This window comes from Macrosteles quadrilineatus, unplaced genomic scaffold (assembly GCF_028750875.1).
Source record: "Macrosteles quadrilineatus isolate MER2022 unplaced genomic scaffold, UCM_ALF_1.0 Scaffold_9__3_contigs__length_116548681, whole genome shotgun sequence".
Taxonomy (NCBI): Eukaryota; Metazoa; Arthropoda; class Insecta; order Hemiptera; family Cicadellidae; genus Macrosteles; species Macrosteles quadrilineatus.
Window position 1 is genome coordinate 46315607 of NW_026542602.1, and position 16932 is coordinate 46332538.

The 16932-nt window shown below is 33.0% G+C and overlaps 2 protein-coding genes across 2 annotated transcripts; both read left to right on the forward strand.

Moving 5' to 3' along the window:
- Positions 1 to 1220: 1220 nt before the first annotated feature.
- On the forward strand, positions 1221 to 8987 carry LOC129003396 (gastrula zinc finger protein XlCGF7.1-like). The gene is made up of 7 exons (XM_054431688.1): positions 1221 to 1227; positions 2932 to 3075; positions 4208 to 4381; positions 4973 to 5083; positions 6901 to 7017; positions 8067 to 8252; positions 8827 to 8987. The coding sequence occupies exons 1-7, from the start codon at positions 1221 to 1223 to the stop codon at positions 8985 to 8987; spliced, it is 900 nt and encodes a 299-aa protein (XP_054287663.1).
- A 3498-nt stretch (positions 8988 to 12485) lies between these two features.
- On the forward strand, positions 12486 to 14816 carry LOC129003397 (zinc finger E-box-binding homeobox protein zag-1-like). The gene is made up of 3 exons (XM_054431689.1): positions 12486 to 12489; positions 13057 to 13245; positions 14539 to 14816. The coding sequence occupies exons 1-3, from the start codon at positions 12486 to 12488 to the stop codon at positions 14814 to 14816; spliced, it is 471 nt and encodes a 156-aa protein (XP_054287664.1).
- The last annotated feature ends 2116 nt before the right edge of the window (positions 14817 to 16932 follow it).

Below are 16932 nucleotides of genomic sequence, written 5' to 3' on the forward strand. Positions count from 1 at the left end.
GATTAGTAACTGTATAGTGACATATACTCAATTTAATCCATTCAATTTAATCCATAAATTTAAATTGTCAAGAAATTGTTAAATATGAAGCTTATTTATTTATTTTTTGTAGGAGGAACCCCGGAGACATTTACTTGTGAGGACTGCGGAAGAAAATATAAATACAAATACAACCTGAACCAACACAAGAGGAATGAATGTGGAATCGAACCTAAGTTTTCATGTATATACTGTGAATTCAAAACTAAACGGAAGAATAACTTAAAAGCCCACCACTTCAACAAACATAAGGACAAACCGTTCACTTACTAGTGATGACCCTGTGACAAAAACAAATCAAACACTTAAAATTTCTGCAGAAAGTTTTAGCTTTTGTATGACCTGAACATATGGCCTTATTTTAAATGTTTGTATTTGTTGATTGTATTAAACATGTTTGAATCGATTTTGAAATAATTGTTATCATACACATTATTTTCCCATGGACGTACATTCCCTCACTACTTAGGAATATAAGAATGGGAATTCCAGGCTTGGGTGGTCATTCACAACAAAAAGAGGTATTGCAAATGTTTACAATTTAAAAGAAAACCTGAAAGCATATGAATGATTTTTAGGAACTGTGAACTGATGTTTCACACTTTGGAGGTAGCTTTCTTGTAAAACTGTGAATCAGTGGCACGATTAGTAAAATATAACCAATAGAGTACCGAACAGTGTTAAAATAATAGTAATTTGTCATAAGAATGGATTTTTAAAATTGTTTCACCTAAACTATTTTCCTATAAATTTCTAAAAGAGTATACTATCAAATCTGAATCTTCAACAAAGTTCAGTTCTGTTTTTTAAGGCCGGTGCACACAGAGACATAGGGACTCATGAGGACAAACTCCGGCAGGCAGACGGATTTTTTTTTGTTACACACTCATCCGCAGGAGTCAGCAAGCAGACAAAATATCTTTTACCTTTTTCACCTCGTAAAAACTAAAAAAGAAAAGAAATCGAACAAAGTGTGGAATAACCAATGTTTTCAAAACATTTTTTTTTTATTTTTACTTTCTCCACCTATACATACATACTCAAACTTTAAGCAAAACAGGAAAATGCTTACTGCTGTAGATTATGGCTGAAAAGCTATTGCAACTTTTGTGATTTTTCCCATAAAATATCATAGTTAAGGCCTTTTCACACCGGCGTACTGGACGTACTGTACGTTTGGTATGGCCAGTACGCGGCCCTTTCACACCGCACCGAAACTTCCAAAACGTACACTTGTTCGTTTGCAGTCAGACAAGTAACACTGGCTGAGCACGTAGTTTTGAAGTGTTCACTTCGCATGCGAAAAGCGAAAGCCCATGTATGCCACATACGTTTTAGAAAAATCGCTCTGAGAGCGATTTACACAAAACCATCGCATACGTACTGGACGATCAGTACGTTCTGTACGCGCGGTGTGAACAATCTCATATGATAACATGGGCAGCGATTTGTTGAAAAAAATACGTACCAAACGTACAGTACGTCCAGTACGCAGGTGTGAAAAGGCCTTACTCCCACCTGACCAAGTATGTGTCAGATTTCTATTACCCTTTATTTTATTCTTTAAAGAATTAATATAGATTTTGGCCCCTTTGCCACATATGTTTAACATAGTTCCATGATTATAGTAACTGAATGGTGACATGCACTAAATTTAATCCAGCTAATTTGAATTGTCAAGAAATTGTTACATATGAAGCTTATTATTTATTTATTTTTCGTAGGAGGAACCCCAGGGACATTTCCTTGTGAAGACTGCGGAAGAAAATATAAATACAAATACAACCTGAACCAACACAAGAGGAATGAATGTGGAATCGAACCTAAGTTTTCATGTATATACTGTGAATTCCGAAGTAAACGGAAGAATCACTTAAAAACACACTACTCCAGTAAACATAAACACAAACCACACCCTTTCAAGCGATGACCTTGTGACAAAACGAAACAATAACTTAAAATTTCTGCAGAAATTGTTTAGCTTTTGTAAGATCTGAACATATTACCTTATTTTAGTAAGTGTTTGTATTTTTTGATATTATTAAACATGTTTGAATCGATTTTGAAATAATTGTTATCATACACATTATTTTCCCATGGACGTATATTCCCTCACAATACTTAGGAAAATAAGAATGGGAATTCCAGGCTTGGATGGTCATTCACAACAAAATTAAGTATTGCAAATGTTTACTATTTCAAAGAAAACCTGAAAGCTTATGAATGATTGTTAGGACCTGTGAACTGATGTTTCACACTTTGAAGGTAGCTTTCTTGTAAAACTGTGAATCAGTGGCACGATTAGTAAAATATAACCAATAGAGTACTGTACAGAGTTAAAATAATAGTAATTTGTCATAAGAATGGATTTTTTAATTGTTTAACCTAAACTATTTTACTTTAATGCTCTAAAAGAGTATTCTAGTAAACCTACATAAAAACTGTATCTTTGACAAAGTTGCCTTTTTTATTTGAATTTTAAGTTTTTATTTCCATTTTTGTCTTTTTGTTATCAGAGGTAATAAATATTATTTTTTAAATTTAAGAACAATATCTTGTGTGTTTGCATCAGTGTTCATTTAATTATTTACTGAGTAAAACTTTTTCGTATTGAAAAAAAAAACTATTTTTAAATGCATTTTCTTTACAAGAATGAAATGAAATCCTGAAGAATATATAATCAACGCCAGTGAAATGATATGTCTAAATCAATAAAATATCAGTTTGAGAGACAAATAAGTTTGGTTATTTCAACATTTAGAAATATACAGTACATATACGTTCTAGAAAAGACTAATTTTTAATATATTGTGTTTATCTTTCTATACCGATAAAGTATTGCATGTTTCTATATTGAAATCCAAGTCCCTACTTACAACCTCTATTTCACAGGCAAAGGTGGCCTCGGTCCGTTCACCTGTGACTGCGGACGACAGTACAAGTACCAGAAGAACCTATCCCAACACAAGAGACTCGAGTGTGGTCGGGAACCCCGGTTCTCGTGTACTTTGTGTCCATACAAAGCCAAGCAGAAGAGTAGTCTCAAGAGCCACTTTATCAACAAACACGTCGGACAACCGTTAATTTTTTGAAATGTAATAAGTTTGTGAAACTTTTTAATAAACTTAGTAATTTCTGTATTTTGTCGTTTTGAAGTCCCAGCGGTTAGTTACAATTTTAATTTTAGATTAAACTAACTGGAGTACTGTCAGGTTATTTTAATTAGAGGAACGATACTTAACTTTGTAAACTAAAGGTCTATTTCAAAGTACTTTAACTAATGTTTTTTATTTTTTCGTTAAAAGAGGCTTTAATGTTTTAAAGAGTTTCTGTTTTTAAACTTATTTTTTTAATTTTTTTACTTATTTTATAATTAGCTGACTGCTATCTACATGAAGAAAGTTTGGCATCTCTGTTAGCTTCTATCACTCTTACTGCAAAATAGGTACACATCATTTACTTTGAATCCTCATATGGAATTCTAAAATTATGATTATCTTTATTGCCCCAAGGTTGTGTGATTGGACAATGGCCAAAACATACTTGTAAGACATTACTTGACATTTTATATAGCAGTGGCGGTTCACAGGTCAACAGCGAGGTCTATAGGGGCTTCACCACCCCATTGGACCCTGGAAAGATAAATTTAAACATATATCGCAAAAATGTTATGAATGTTTTTGGATACAGTTCTTGACCTTAAAATAAATTTAGAAAGTCACCAAATATTTGAGGTTTTTTTTAGATTTGACTTTAAAAATACAAATGTTTTTTTATTGAGGAACTCCGGACCCCCTCCTTTTCTTTAACACCCCTAAACCCCCTCCCCTCGACAAGTTTCTAGAACCGCCACTGATTTATAGTAATAGGTAAAACGTGCTACATCTATTTTGGCAGTTATTTAGGACCCCACTATCATCAGAATACAAAATTATCTACTTCTTAAGGTGTCATCAGAATAAGTTTTAGGTTATCCAAATAACCTTCAAAACTTGATACTTTTGTATCCTGATGATGGCGGAGTTTGACGTAACCGTCAAAAAGTTTGTAGCAAGTTTTATCAAAAGCTACTTAACCACCTGACAAGGATTGTTTAACCACTATTTCCGATCATCGATATTTTAGGACAATTTTCTACTAGTCAGATTACATCATCCTCTGTGTCTAGGTGGAAAGCTTCCCTTCAGATGCCTACTGTGCGGTCGCTCATACACTCGAAGGGACAATCTCACTCGTCATCAGAAGTTCGAGTGCCTCACTGAGCCGCAGTTTGCTTGCACCGAGTGCCCGTACCGTGCTCGACAGAAGGTTCACCTCAAATCGCACTTGGCCATCAAGCATGGCAAATACCTAGATAACAACATGTAATAAACGCATCAACGGCTAATCATGTAATCATTTTAGCCTTTATGAAAAGTTAATTCTGCAATATCTGAAGTGTAGTTAAAAAATATTCAAACAACTACTATTAGAGTAAGAATTAGTTTTAAATTGGTGACCACCAAGTTAAGACAGATTTTCTTAAGACAATCCCACAATATAAAAAACCAACGAAAGAGAGCTCAGAACTCATTCACTTACTTCAACAATACCAAGCAACTACTATTAGAGTAATATTTAGTTTTAAATTGGTGACCACCAAGTTAAGACAGATTTTCTGAAGACAAACCCACAATATAAAAAAAACTATCGAAAGAGAGCTCAGAACTCATTCACTTACTTCAACAATACCGTGTATCTTGTTTCGGACTAAAAATGACATCAAATACATACCTAAAGTCTCGCATTATTCCTTCGCCTAATTAACAATAGCCAAAATATACAAAATTGCACATACAAAAATAAAACACCCTCTACTAAAAAAATGTACAGTTTACCTCACATATTTTTCCTCAGTGTGTGATTCCCACTAAAATGTTTCTGCAACTTGCAGGATCGGTCCCACGTCCGTATATCTGCGAGGACTGTGGAAGATCGTATTCTCGTAAGGACAACCTCCATCGTCACCAGAAGCTTGAATGCAACAAAGCTCCCACTTTTGCCTGTTGGTTTTGTCCCTACAGGGGCAAACGCAAAGGACACTTAACTAATCATATTGCCCTTAAACACTCTTCTTTGGTTCTACCTGATGATTTGTTATAGTATTTGATTTTTTGAAACTATTTTGTACTATTTAAAATTGATATGTACCTTCTTGTGATAATCCATCAATTGAACTGAGACACTAGTGTTGTTATTTTTAGGCTGTACTTGGACATGTTTATTTAGTCATCTTCTGTTGAGCATTGTCACTTTTAAGGTACATTTGACGTCCTCATCCACATAATCATGTGTAATAAAGTGAGATAAAGCCTATGGGCTTCGGTCTTCGAGGTCTCTAGATCATATCCCTGCAAACATCAATGATTTTATCTATTTTATAATGCCAATCTGAAGTCATGTGTACAGAAGTTCTGGGCTAGTTCCTAGTGACATAGGATGTCTGGGCATAAAAACTAGGTGGGAAATAAAAAAAAAAAATAAATACAGCCTGAGAATTTAGGATTACTTTGGTTTCGACTGTCGAGAATACCTAGTTGTTTACTATTTTGATTTAGAGATTACCATAAGTTATTGGTATTTATACCATTTGAAATATTTCTTTGTTTTTCCAGAAGCTTATCATCGTTTCTTTATTCATTTTTTTAACTCTTCATGCTGAAAACAATATACTAATGCAGATTTTCTACGAGGAACTTTGATTCAAAAGACAGATAAATTAAATCAGCTCAGATAATTGATTTTAATAAAATTTTAATAATCAGCTTTGCCACAAGAAACACCCTCATGTACATTCTTAAAATCTGATGAAGATTGTCTTCCATATCTGCAGACTGTTTTATTTGTAAATCACTCTAAACCTTCAATAGCTCAATCTTTTGTCATACTAAAATCGTTAATAAATAATTGTTGCAAAAAAAAGTTTTATTTACCTAATTCTAAGCCAGTTTAAAATAAAAAAATTAAAAAACTAGTTGCTTGTTGTCAGTACATTCATAAAATTACAATCATAGTCAAGCTGTCATTTACAATCTTGAATTATTTATTGGTATAATTCTTGGAGGAAACTAAAGTTAAAATAGGCCTACTGGCCTACAACTTTATTTTGTATATCATAGGTATATATGTTGTTCAAAGATTTATTGCGGACATTTTCCATCACAATTGTAAAAAAAAAACATCTGAAACATCGGAAAATGTCCACAATAAACCTTTGAACAACATTAACTCACCATCACCAACAGAACTTCAAACAAAGAATAGGTATCTATATGTGACAGTTTTATATTTGGCAATCAGTTAACTTGATAGTTGATACCAAAAGATAACTTCATTAAATTGACTTGAAAGTTTGGATTGTCAAATGAGTAAATACTTTATTCTCAATGGCCCTTAGTGTTTCAATTTGTGACCTTAAAATAGTAAACAAATTGGAATGTTTTTTATGTTTTCTAATTCTGCAGTGAGATGTTAAACCACCATTACACTGGTGCTGCAAACCCATATGGTTTAAACAACAGTTTCAAACAATTCATCCAAAGAACACCATTTTTGTATGTCAATTATTTTAAATAGTTTTTTAATGTTAACAACAGGCATGTTTTTTACACTAAGTTGAAAACATATGTTTGCAGCATTTGTTTTACACCTAAATTTACAAAAGAAATGTGTACAATATTTTTGGCAACAATTGTCAATAAAAGTTTTTAACAACTTGTTATAAACTCCAATGTAATATAAACCCAGTTAAAGATCTAATAATATTTTCAATTAAAGCTTCAGCACTATTCGCCACACATTATTATTTTTCACTTACACCAGTTTGTGTCGTAGGACAGTACAGTATCTTCGGGCATGCAGTCCTAGGCGGAGAGAAGTTTGAATGTTCGTCTTGTCATCGAACCTACGCCTACAAGAAGAATCTTCTGCAACATCAGCGTTTGTCTTGCGGAAAACCACCACAATTCCCTTGTCCTCTTTGTCCTTACAGAGCCACTCAAAAAGTCTGCCTCAAGAAACATTTGATGTTTAAACACGATGGCGCACGAATGAAAACTGGATAACTGATGTTATTTTTAGCTTGAAAATTATCAATTAATTACTTGTTTAACGACTGATACACAAGATGTTTGTGTCTTACGTTTGATATATTTTATGTCTAAATTAAAATATGTTTTGGGGTTTTTAGGTTTGTGATTTTAGAAATTTTTAGGGTTTATTCCTGTTTGAAATAAATCTTATTTTACTTCGGTTACTGGTTACTGCTTCTTTAAATATCCTATTCCTAACAGTTCCTTTTTTTTCTTAGTTGCCTACACCAGTACATAGTTATATTTTAATTGCCTGGGTAGCCAAGTGGTAATGGTCCTCCTCAAATCTAAAGGGGTATTATTTGGTTTTAAGTGCAGTTACCATAGAGCCAGGATGGCGTTTGGGGGAGCAAGCTGGTCTAGTGGCTCCAGATCCCATTCATTGGGCCATCAATTAATAAATCTACCCAACAAAAAGGTTGACATTGACATTAGATAAAATAAAGACCAGGGTTCTGACTATTCCTTTGGAAAAATATGATAAAATACGAAAGATAAAGAGATATGGGCAAAACAAAATGAAAATTTCACAACAATTGAGCACAATCTCCCGCAAAATAGAGTGTATTCAGCGTTTCCTACCAGTGGCGGATCCAGCGACCGCCCCCCCCCCTCGGGCATGTATATACATATATTTTTTACTGCATGTAATACAGTAGTGCATACAAATTGGGTAAAATAATTTGTCCTAACTTTGGGTAAAGAATTGTATAAAACTGCCATTTTGGAGACTAGATTACATTAATTTTTCGTGGGGGGGGGGGGTAACCCCAGACCCCCTGGTTCGCCCCCCTTATGACTGTTTTAGATCCGCCATTGTTTCCTACTAGGTGTTGGTCTGGTACGCAAAATTATTATCTAATGCATGTTATATAACTAACTTGACCTTGTCCGCAGCCGAATGTCACAAGTGTACATGGTGTCAGCGAGTGTATCAGCACAAACACAACTTGATTCAGCATCTTCAGCACTACTGCGGCAAAGGAGCTCAGTTTCCGTGTCCTCATTGCTCTTACAAGGCTACTCAGAAAGGGTCGCTAAAACGCCACCTGTGTTTGAAGCATAATCAATTGATGACTGACGGTTAGGAATTGTGTGACCATTTTGGTAGCAGATAGATTTTGATTTAATATGCAGCAATTAGCAACTTTCTGTGCTATAATCAGTGCAAGAAAGGCCACTTTGTCAGGTGACTATAGGAAAAACTATTTCATTGAAGAATCAAGTTGTATATCATTAAACTTATAGAAGGAATAATAATTTGTTTATCCTTTCTAAATAAATTTACTTGTGTGGAAGTGTAACTTTTTTACAGTTGTCCTAATTGCAAATCCTTGTTTGAGAGTATTACAGTAATACATTCATCCTTCTCTCATATTTAATTTGTATTTGAGTTAGAATAGCCTTAGTTGTATCCCGTCTCACATTAGTGAATAAGAAGTACATTTTATTATTGAAAAACTTTCACAAACCATTTTTTTATGTGTTATATTGATATCTGAAAAAAAAATTATTGTCCGTATTATACTAGTGGGTTATATAGTTATGTTTGTGGATATAGTTATACATATATTTTAAGATATTCATTGACACAATTACTGTCACAATTTTATAGTTAAAACATAATTAGGAAGTACTCAACCTGTTATATCTGCAGGTGTAACTTTTGAAGTGCTCCAAGACAAAAGCGGAAGCAACAGTCAATACCAGTGTCTTGCGTGTACACGTATCTACCTGCACAAGGAGAATCTCATAGACCACCAGAGGTTTGAGTGTGTCAAAGGCCTATACAAGTGGCACAGCTCCATGTCAACATGATCAAAGGCTTGTAAATAAAAACTGTTAATACATCAACTGAAGTATATTTTGATGTAGTTTCCTTAGAAGAGGTTTGTAAATGGTTATGATACCTGTGTTTGGTCAGGTGATTCTGTTATTTCCTTTGGACAAGTTCTGGTTACTAACATAAAGGTTTTCAAATTGCTCACTAAATTTTAAATCCTCTTACCATATTTTACTCAAAGACATAATGGTTTGTTATGACTTACACAAACACATAATAATGAGTTATGGTTACATAATAAGGAGTAACCGTGTCACTTGTGTTTGTATTCGTCTGTATATTTTATGACTCTTCCAATCTACAGGTATTACAGACATGTTCATTTGAATTGAGGAGAACGTTTAGCACTCAATTAGAAGTAATCATTCAACACTGAGATCAGAAATTTACGTGAACCTTCACGACACAATTAGAGATATGTTGACCCAATTTATATACATTTTTCAGACAACTCTAATAATCTTACTGTATAAGAACTCTTATTAATTGTCCCCTCCTGTTTTCAACATTTCTTCTTTCAAATTGAGGCATTTTCGGTTCTTTCAAACTTTCTTTCACTAGAAACGTAACAAAATTTTTTTGAAATAACAATCTTTTAAACCCCTTTTTTGCAGAATTTAAATACACAGAACTGATAACGCCAGACGGTCTGAAGTTTCAATGTCTCCTTTGTGACCGAACCTACAGTTACCTCTACAACCTGCGTCAACACCAAAGATACGTTTGCGGAAAAGAGCCTTCGTTTGTCTGCAGCTTCTGCCAAAGAAGATTTGCAGAAAAGAACAACTTAACAAAGCACATCAGAAATGTCCACGTTCAGAAAAGGGGTTGTTAGAGAATATTATTCATTATACCAAAGTATAGTTTTCTGAATACAGTTTTGTAAAATTTATTATGTTAATTTGATTTCTACCTTTTTTCAAATAAGAGGTTGGCGGCCTCTTTTAACCTATTCGTTTGGGCCTCAAGGCCTGTGCGTGGAAGGTATCCAGCAAAGTAAGGGGTGAGCCAGTTAAGCACAAGAATGAACTATACATGAAACTTTTAGTGGTTTTACCTGAACATGAATTTAAGACATCGCTGCCATCGTTTTATAATCTGTTGCACCCACCCACTGAGATTTGGACTCACCTGATGCTTTATTATTGGTCTACTTGATTAAATCAGCAATGGTAGTATAGGTAATGGTTATAAGAGTGCCTGAGATGTTTTTTAATGGTAGTCTTTTATAAATCATTATATTTTTCATTTTATTAAACTTTCTAGGCCTTGTTTTTTTCTATAGTGTTATATTTATATATTGTTTTCTTGAGCTAGAAGTTTGTGTACTACCATGCGTACGTTTTGCCAGCTTATGTGGCAACTATCGTCACTGGTCAAACACCATAAATTCCAACACCACCAGTCCAAGAAATGAAACGAAGGAAGAAAGAACTTCTGCCAACATGATGATGCCATTGTCACGTTCTTCGCTTTATTACCTGATTGTAATATCAGTGAAGGTGTATGTAGGTTACACAACCTTCTATCTCAAGAACGCACTCAACAAAAATAAGGTCACTTAATTTAGTGTAATACTTACCTATAGAGAAATTAACAAATTAAATTTCTGAGATAAGTTGGTATTAAGTTATTCAACATAGAGCAACACACAATTGAGAGTTTTATATAGAAAAGATTTTAAAATACATTTCTAATAGGTACATTATTTGGTATACCTTTGGCTCTAGAGTTAGCTGGATTATGGGTGTTAAAAGAGCTTACGTTGTATTCTGAAGGTAGTTGGTTCAATTTCAACTGTTATTATAAGTTTGAAAATTTCCTGTTTTGAGCTACTCTAGTCTCTAAAGAATGCTGGAACTCCTATCGCCCATCTTTAACTGCCCAACCTGGATGGTTTGTGGTTAATGGTTAGTAGTAAATTAACTAGTTATTGAAGACGTACCATAAAGACATTAGGATTATGAGAAAATATATTTAATGCTGACAACTTTTTAAATCTGTTTTATTAAAGTAATTTTAGTATTTTAACACAATGAAGAATATTCATAAAAAAATTTTAAAAGAAAGGAAAACTAATTAACTGCAAAAATATAGTCTAAATATAAAATATAAATAACTTCCAAAGACGAATTACCATAAACCAGTTGGATGACTTTACAAGATAAGTAATCACTTTTCCAGAACAAACAATCACCAAAAGCCTCTTTTCAGAATTTGCCTACACAGAACTGACGACATCTCTTGGTCCGAAATTTCAATGTCTTCTGTGTGAGCGAACCTATCGTTACCTCCGAAACCTGAAGCAACACCAAAGATATGTTTGTGGAAAAGAGCCTTCGTTTGTCTGTGGCTTCTGCCAAAGAAGATTTTCGGAAAAGAACAACTTAACCAAGCATCTCAGGAATGTCCACGGACAAGTCATTGTTCTAAACCAAAGAATAGCTGTTTAAATAAATGTTTGTGATATTTGTATAGTATTTGTATAGTATTTATTTTTTCCTTGTTTAAATAAGAGTTTGACAACCTGCCATTTAGCCTGTGCGTTGAACTTATCAAGCAAAGTTTATAGGTGTATATTTTGTCAATTTCTTTGTGCGTGTATGAACTTTTATTTTAGTTGTGTGACAATGCTTGTGAAAAACTTGCTTACATTGAATTTTCAATAAATAGCGATTTTACAATTTTCATTTAACCATAAAAGTTTTAATATTTCAAGATCCATCTAGTCAATCTAGCTTACCAAACATAGTTAATTGTAGCTCAGTGGTATAATCTACTGCTGATTAGTTATAGCTTGTAACGGTTGCCGGTTCAAGACCAGCTTTTTGCACTATAATCTCTGCAGTTACGGTCCCTATGCTGTACTTGACTGAATCATTGCACATATCAGTATAGTCTTTAATAGTTGCGGTCTTTTTTCATCAAGAAAAAAATATTACAAGGAGATAAAATTTGCATTTTTTAGCAACTTACATTATTACCAACGTTTGGTTCCTCCAAGCTATTATAATCAGTTAAAAATTTTTCTTTTCTTCTAACTATGCTTGGACTTTTCGACTAATCCTTTTTTCAGCTTCCAAACAACTATATTTCATCTAACTGAGAAAACCTGCTTTTTATCTTTAGACCCTAAAGCCGTGTTTACACGAGGCAGTAGAGCAGGCAGGTTCCGGGTCAGGATGAAATGAAATGAGATCAACTTTATTCATAATTTGCAAACATGTGCACGAATGGTGTCATTACATTGGATCAAAATCATAATGCCTAATCCTAAAAAAGTACAAGATATAATCACTATTGAAGATGTTCTTATTCTAATATATTATGTAAAAGGAAATATTCATTCCTTGAGTAAAGGGTAGAGTTAAAAAGTACATTTTTAGATTTTAGGATACTTGCCTAATTTATTTCAAGTTATCTGTAGCAAGTAGCCTGTCAGCCAACTGGCCGTGTATAAATGCGGCTTAAGCATGGGTTTTGTAACTAAAACTCTATAGAAAAATGTGTCACAAAGACACAAATTAGAGAATTAATTTCACTTAAAAGGTATTAAATAGAGATTTTAAAAAATTATATAAATTGATATGCAGTAAACCCTAATTAAATTGAGAGTGATTGGGATCCGCAAAACTATGATATTTTTACAAATAAAACGGCAATTTGTATTAACCATAATCTGGATTAAGGGTTAACTGTAATTTAAGAAAACTTAGATCACGGCAATTAGGGTGGCATGTAGGGTAAGGAAAAAGCTTCCAAAGGCACTAAGAGTCACACCATTAATTGTATTAAATTAATCCAACGGTAATCACTTAATGTTTATTACTGTACAAAATATTAACAAAATCAACGGTAGAAGGGGAAGGGTTTCTTGTATGCATGCGCATCCTTCTTGCCAATCTAATTAACAATGTCTACAGTATAATAGTTATATACTTGAGATTCACAGTGCTGCCAGAGTTTTGAGTTGTGCATTTTGGAAATGCCAAAGTCTTTTTACATCCTTTTTTCCCACAGTTAATCAATTACTGTTTATAACAGGATCTTACACTCAGGAAGAGTTTCAGTGTGAGAACTGCGAGAAGGTTTACAAACACAAGCAAAACTTGAGAAAACATCAGAGGTACCAGTGTGGAGACAAGTGGCCTTTCGGTTGTTCCTTCTGTGACTTCAGGACTAAGCACAAATGCAGTCTTCAGCTTCATATGAAGAAACATCCAGAGGCTCATGGCAGATAGTCAGGGTTCTGAGTGACAAATGTCTCAAGATGAAATTTTAGTTTGGTTTTTACTTTTTTCCAAGGTTTTACATCAATAGGTGGATTATTACAGTGGTGTTTGTCATTAGTTTGTAATTTTGATAATATTTTGTTAAATAAACATTTTCTTGGTTTAGTTTTAACACAATTTACAATTTAGCTTTTTTAAGCCTTAAAATTAAAACAAATAATTTGAATACAACCTGTTTATATATTTGAGATCGGTCTTAAGTTATAAGTAGTAAAAAAACATTATTTACCTAATTACTATAAGTAGTAAAAAGACATTATTTACATTATTACAGTTTGTATACAATCCGATAATAATTTAAATAAAGGTTTTTAATTTGATTGTGCAAGCTTATTCTTTTTACATGACTCCTGAATCATATCACTTAAAAAACATTGTGACAACTAGCCCTTGACAAAAAACACATATAGAAAAGGCATAATTTGTTTATTATTTATAATTATTAATATTCCAACCAATTCTTAGTAATAAATTTGTATTTAACCAATTATACATACCTACTACAAGATAACTGACATGTATTTGTATTTACAATGCAATAATTGATTACTTAATTGTCTTTGATGATATTTTTTATGTCTTTTCCAGTAAATTTTAATTATGTATGACAAAAATCACAAAAAAAGCTTCATAAGTGAATTGAACACAAAATATTTAAGTGCAGCATTCCACTACTTTTTATGAATAAAAACAATACACATACTTTCTCATATTTGTATCATCCTTTTATATAAGTTATGAATGCGATTTTAAAGTATGTTTATAAAAAATCTTCTTGAAGTATGTTTCCCTATAGGTAGTTAATAGACAGTTTTTTGTTTACTACTATTTCTTGTTATTTACCATGTAAAACTATTTAAACTAAATACCAGTATATAGAGAACTATTTCATCCTCTGAAAATAAATCAAAAATTTGAACACAAATTGTAGAATTTACTCTAAAAATAAGAAAGAAAAGTTCAGTCGGCATACCGCATCAGCATACAGGATTTTAAACCAACTGAAACACATGAAATATATTAGCCTTACTATTGTTGACTTAAAATAGTGTAGTAGACTCTTCGTCCAATTTATAATATTTATGCATGTTTTTAACTTGCATTATATTGGATTTATGTAAATGATCAATTTACAAGGAATTTTTGTAAACACTTTTGATTTAGGGCCTACTATAGTGTAAGTATTTGTCATATTCAAAATCAATATTGATATTAACATATAATTTTTCCACAGTCCGAGCTCTGACGAGGCGTCTGCCAGTTACAGATGGTAAATACAAATGTCCGTCTTGCAAGAAGGCGTACAAACACAAGTTCATTCTGAACCGTCACATTCGTTATGAGTGCGGCAACCTGCGTCCCTTCGCTTGTACGATGTGTCCGTACAGTGCTAAACAGAAGAACACGCTGAAGGCTCACATGTTCAACAAACACAATTCCGTGGTTGAGGACAAGGATGTCAACCCTACAGTAACGCTCAATGAGAGTTTCATGAGAGTTTTCATGATGTAGTGTGTGATTTACAAATAAATGTGTACTTTGTAAAGTATGTGTTCACCAATGTTAAACCCTTTGACTTTAGAGTGGTGTTTTTAATTATACCATGGTTTTGTGAATTTATTTGAAATGGTCATAGTTAAGCCTTGCTTAGACCAAAGTGTGGGACAAAATGTTTAAAACAGGTGTTCTAAAAAAAAGCCCTTGTCATCGAAGAGATTAATTGTAAGATTAATTGTTATAGATTTTAACAATTTTTCCCACACAGACATTTTTGAAAACCATTCTTATTGGACATACTGTAGGTAACTATACTCATTGATTTTGAATAATGCAAGTATAGACTTCTCCTGCTGTTTCTAAACTCTCAAGTCTAGTTTTGTGTGTTTGATGTCGGTAACGATTAAATGTGTTGATTTTCACTTAATGTTATCCCTCATATTTTATGGAGGATTTAACAGTATGTCTAAGACAATTTCTGGATATTAATACACCCTCAGCCGCTCTATGACAGGAACAAATAATGATAAGAATAACATAGAAGCACTTCTTAATTCAGCTTTCATTTTTAATACTTTGTACCAAACCATTAGCCTTTTTTTTAAACGATGTAGTAAGATAAAAACAAAATCCGTTTTTTGTGTGAATCTAAAAATAGCAATTTAATTTTCTGGGGTTTTACAATTAAGGAGATAACAATATCCATAAAAAAATTAAAAACATTAATAAAGTTAAAATATTAATGAACTAAATTATATTGTTAGTTGTTTTCACAGGTATCTTTCTCCTAGATGTTAGTGAAGATGGGAAGTACAGATGCCTGACTTGTAACAAGGTTTACAAACACAAGTTTATACTTTCAAGACATATGAAGTACGAATGTGGAAATCTCCGACTCTTCTGCTGTACTCTTTGTGACTACAAGGCTAAACAAAAGCAAAACCTCAAATCTCACATGCACTCTAAACACCATCTAGTTTTGTAGACAAGTTATATATGATAATTAAAATGTATAATATATGAGTTTGGACGTGGATTCTTTATCCTTAGTAAATTATATCCTAAATTTTTAGGTGAGTAGGTGGCTCAGTAGTGCCATGGACCACAAACTCCCAAACTTCCAAGGCAGCTGTATTTCTGGGGTGAGCCCTGATTACTCGTATATGAGTACAGTTAGTACATTCTTGTACTATACTAGCTCACCCCTTGCTTTCCTTGATTTGTTCCTAGAACAGGGCTTTGTCGTAAATACACATCCAAATACAATTTTAGACAATTTTGAGACAATCAAACCGCTTTGAAGGATTTTAATCCTATCAATTTATTGTTCATCTTTATTTGATTTGTAACTAAGTATTCACTGGTTTTTTATTATTATTATTAATACCAATTGAGATGATATTTCCTAGGTGCCCATGAAGTGTAACGATCTAGCAGCTTTGTTACTAAGATCAGGTGTTTCATTAGCAAGGATAATCTATTTATAACCCATTATCAGGAACAGCTGGGTCCAGTTTTGAACGTTCAAAAAGCTACTGCGACTGTTTTCAGGATCGAACCGGCATGTTTTTGATTGTTTAGGCGAGCGTTATAACTACTCAGCTACCCAGTTAGTTTATTTTGTAAACCTAATAACAATTTCTTTTCAAATTTTCTCTCTTAAACACAAATTCTTTTACACAAATATAGCCATTGTTAGGGAGCATAGTTAAACGAGCCACTATAGAATGTGTTCTGTTTCTGTTCTGTTTGGCATGTTCACTTATAGTTACCACGATTGTTGATGTAGTTATAAAATATACTTCTGTCAGTGTTTCACATAACAATATAAATCAATGTTGGTTTATGAAATCACCTGTTTTATAGCAGCATACTCAGTGGATCAATAATTGAACTAGGTTATTTCTCATTCTGAAGCAACTGGCTGCTTTAAAACCAATTATATCAATAATTTAAGATGGGGCGCCACTATGTGCATATTTTAACCCAAATGTGAGAAAAGGGATGAGTGTAGGACCAAAAATTAAATGTCCTCTTCACCGTAATTAATCTGTTAACTGTTGTAGGTTCCTGTTAATTTTTTTTCTATTTAATTCATTTTCATGTTTACAAAGATTTCCCACAATTAATT

Coding starts and splice junctions, on each gene's coding strand:
- LOC129003396 (XM_054431688.1), top strand. Junction 4,382..4,972: donor GCACTTGGCCATCAAGCATG/GCAAATACCTAG, acceptor TGCAACTTGCAG/GATCGGTCCCACGTCCGTAT. Junction 8,253..8,826: donor TAATCAATTGATGACTGACG/GTTAGGAATTGT, acceptor TTATATCTGCAG/GTGTAACTTTTGAAGTGCTC.
- LOC129003397 (XM_054431689.1), top strand. Junction 13,246..14,538: donor GAAACATCCAGAGGCTCATG/GCAGATAGTCAG, acceptor ATTTTTCCACAG/TCCGAGCTCTGACGAGGCGT.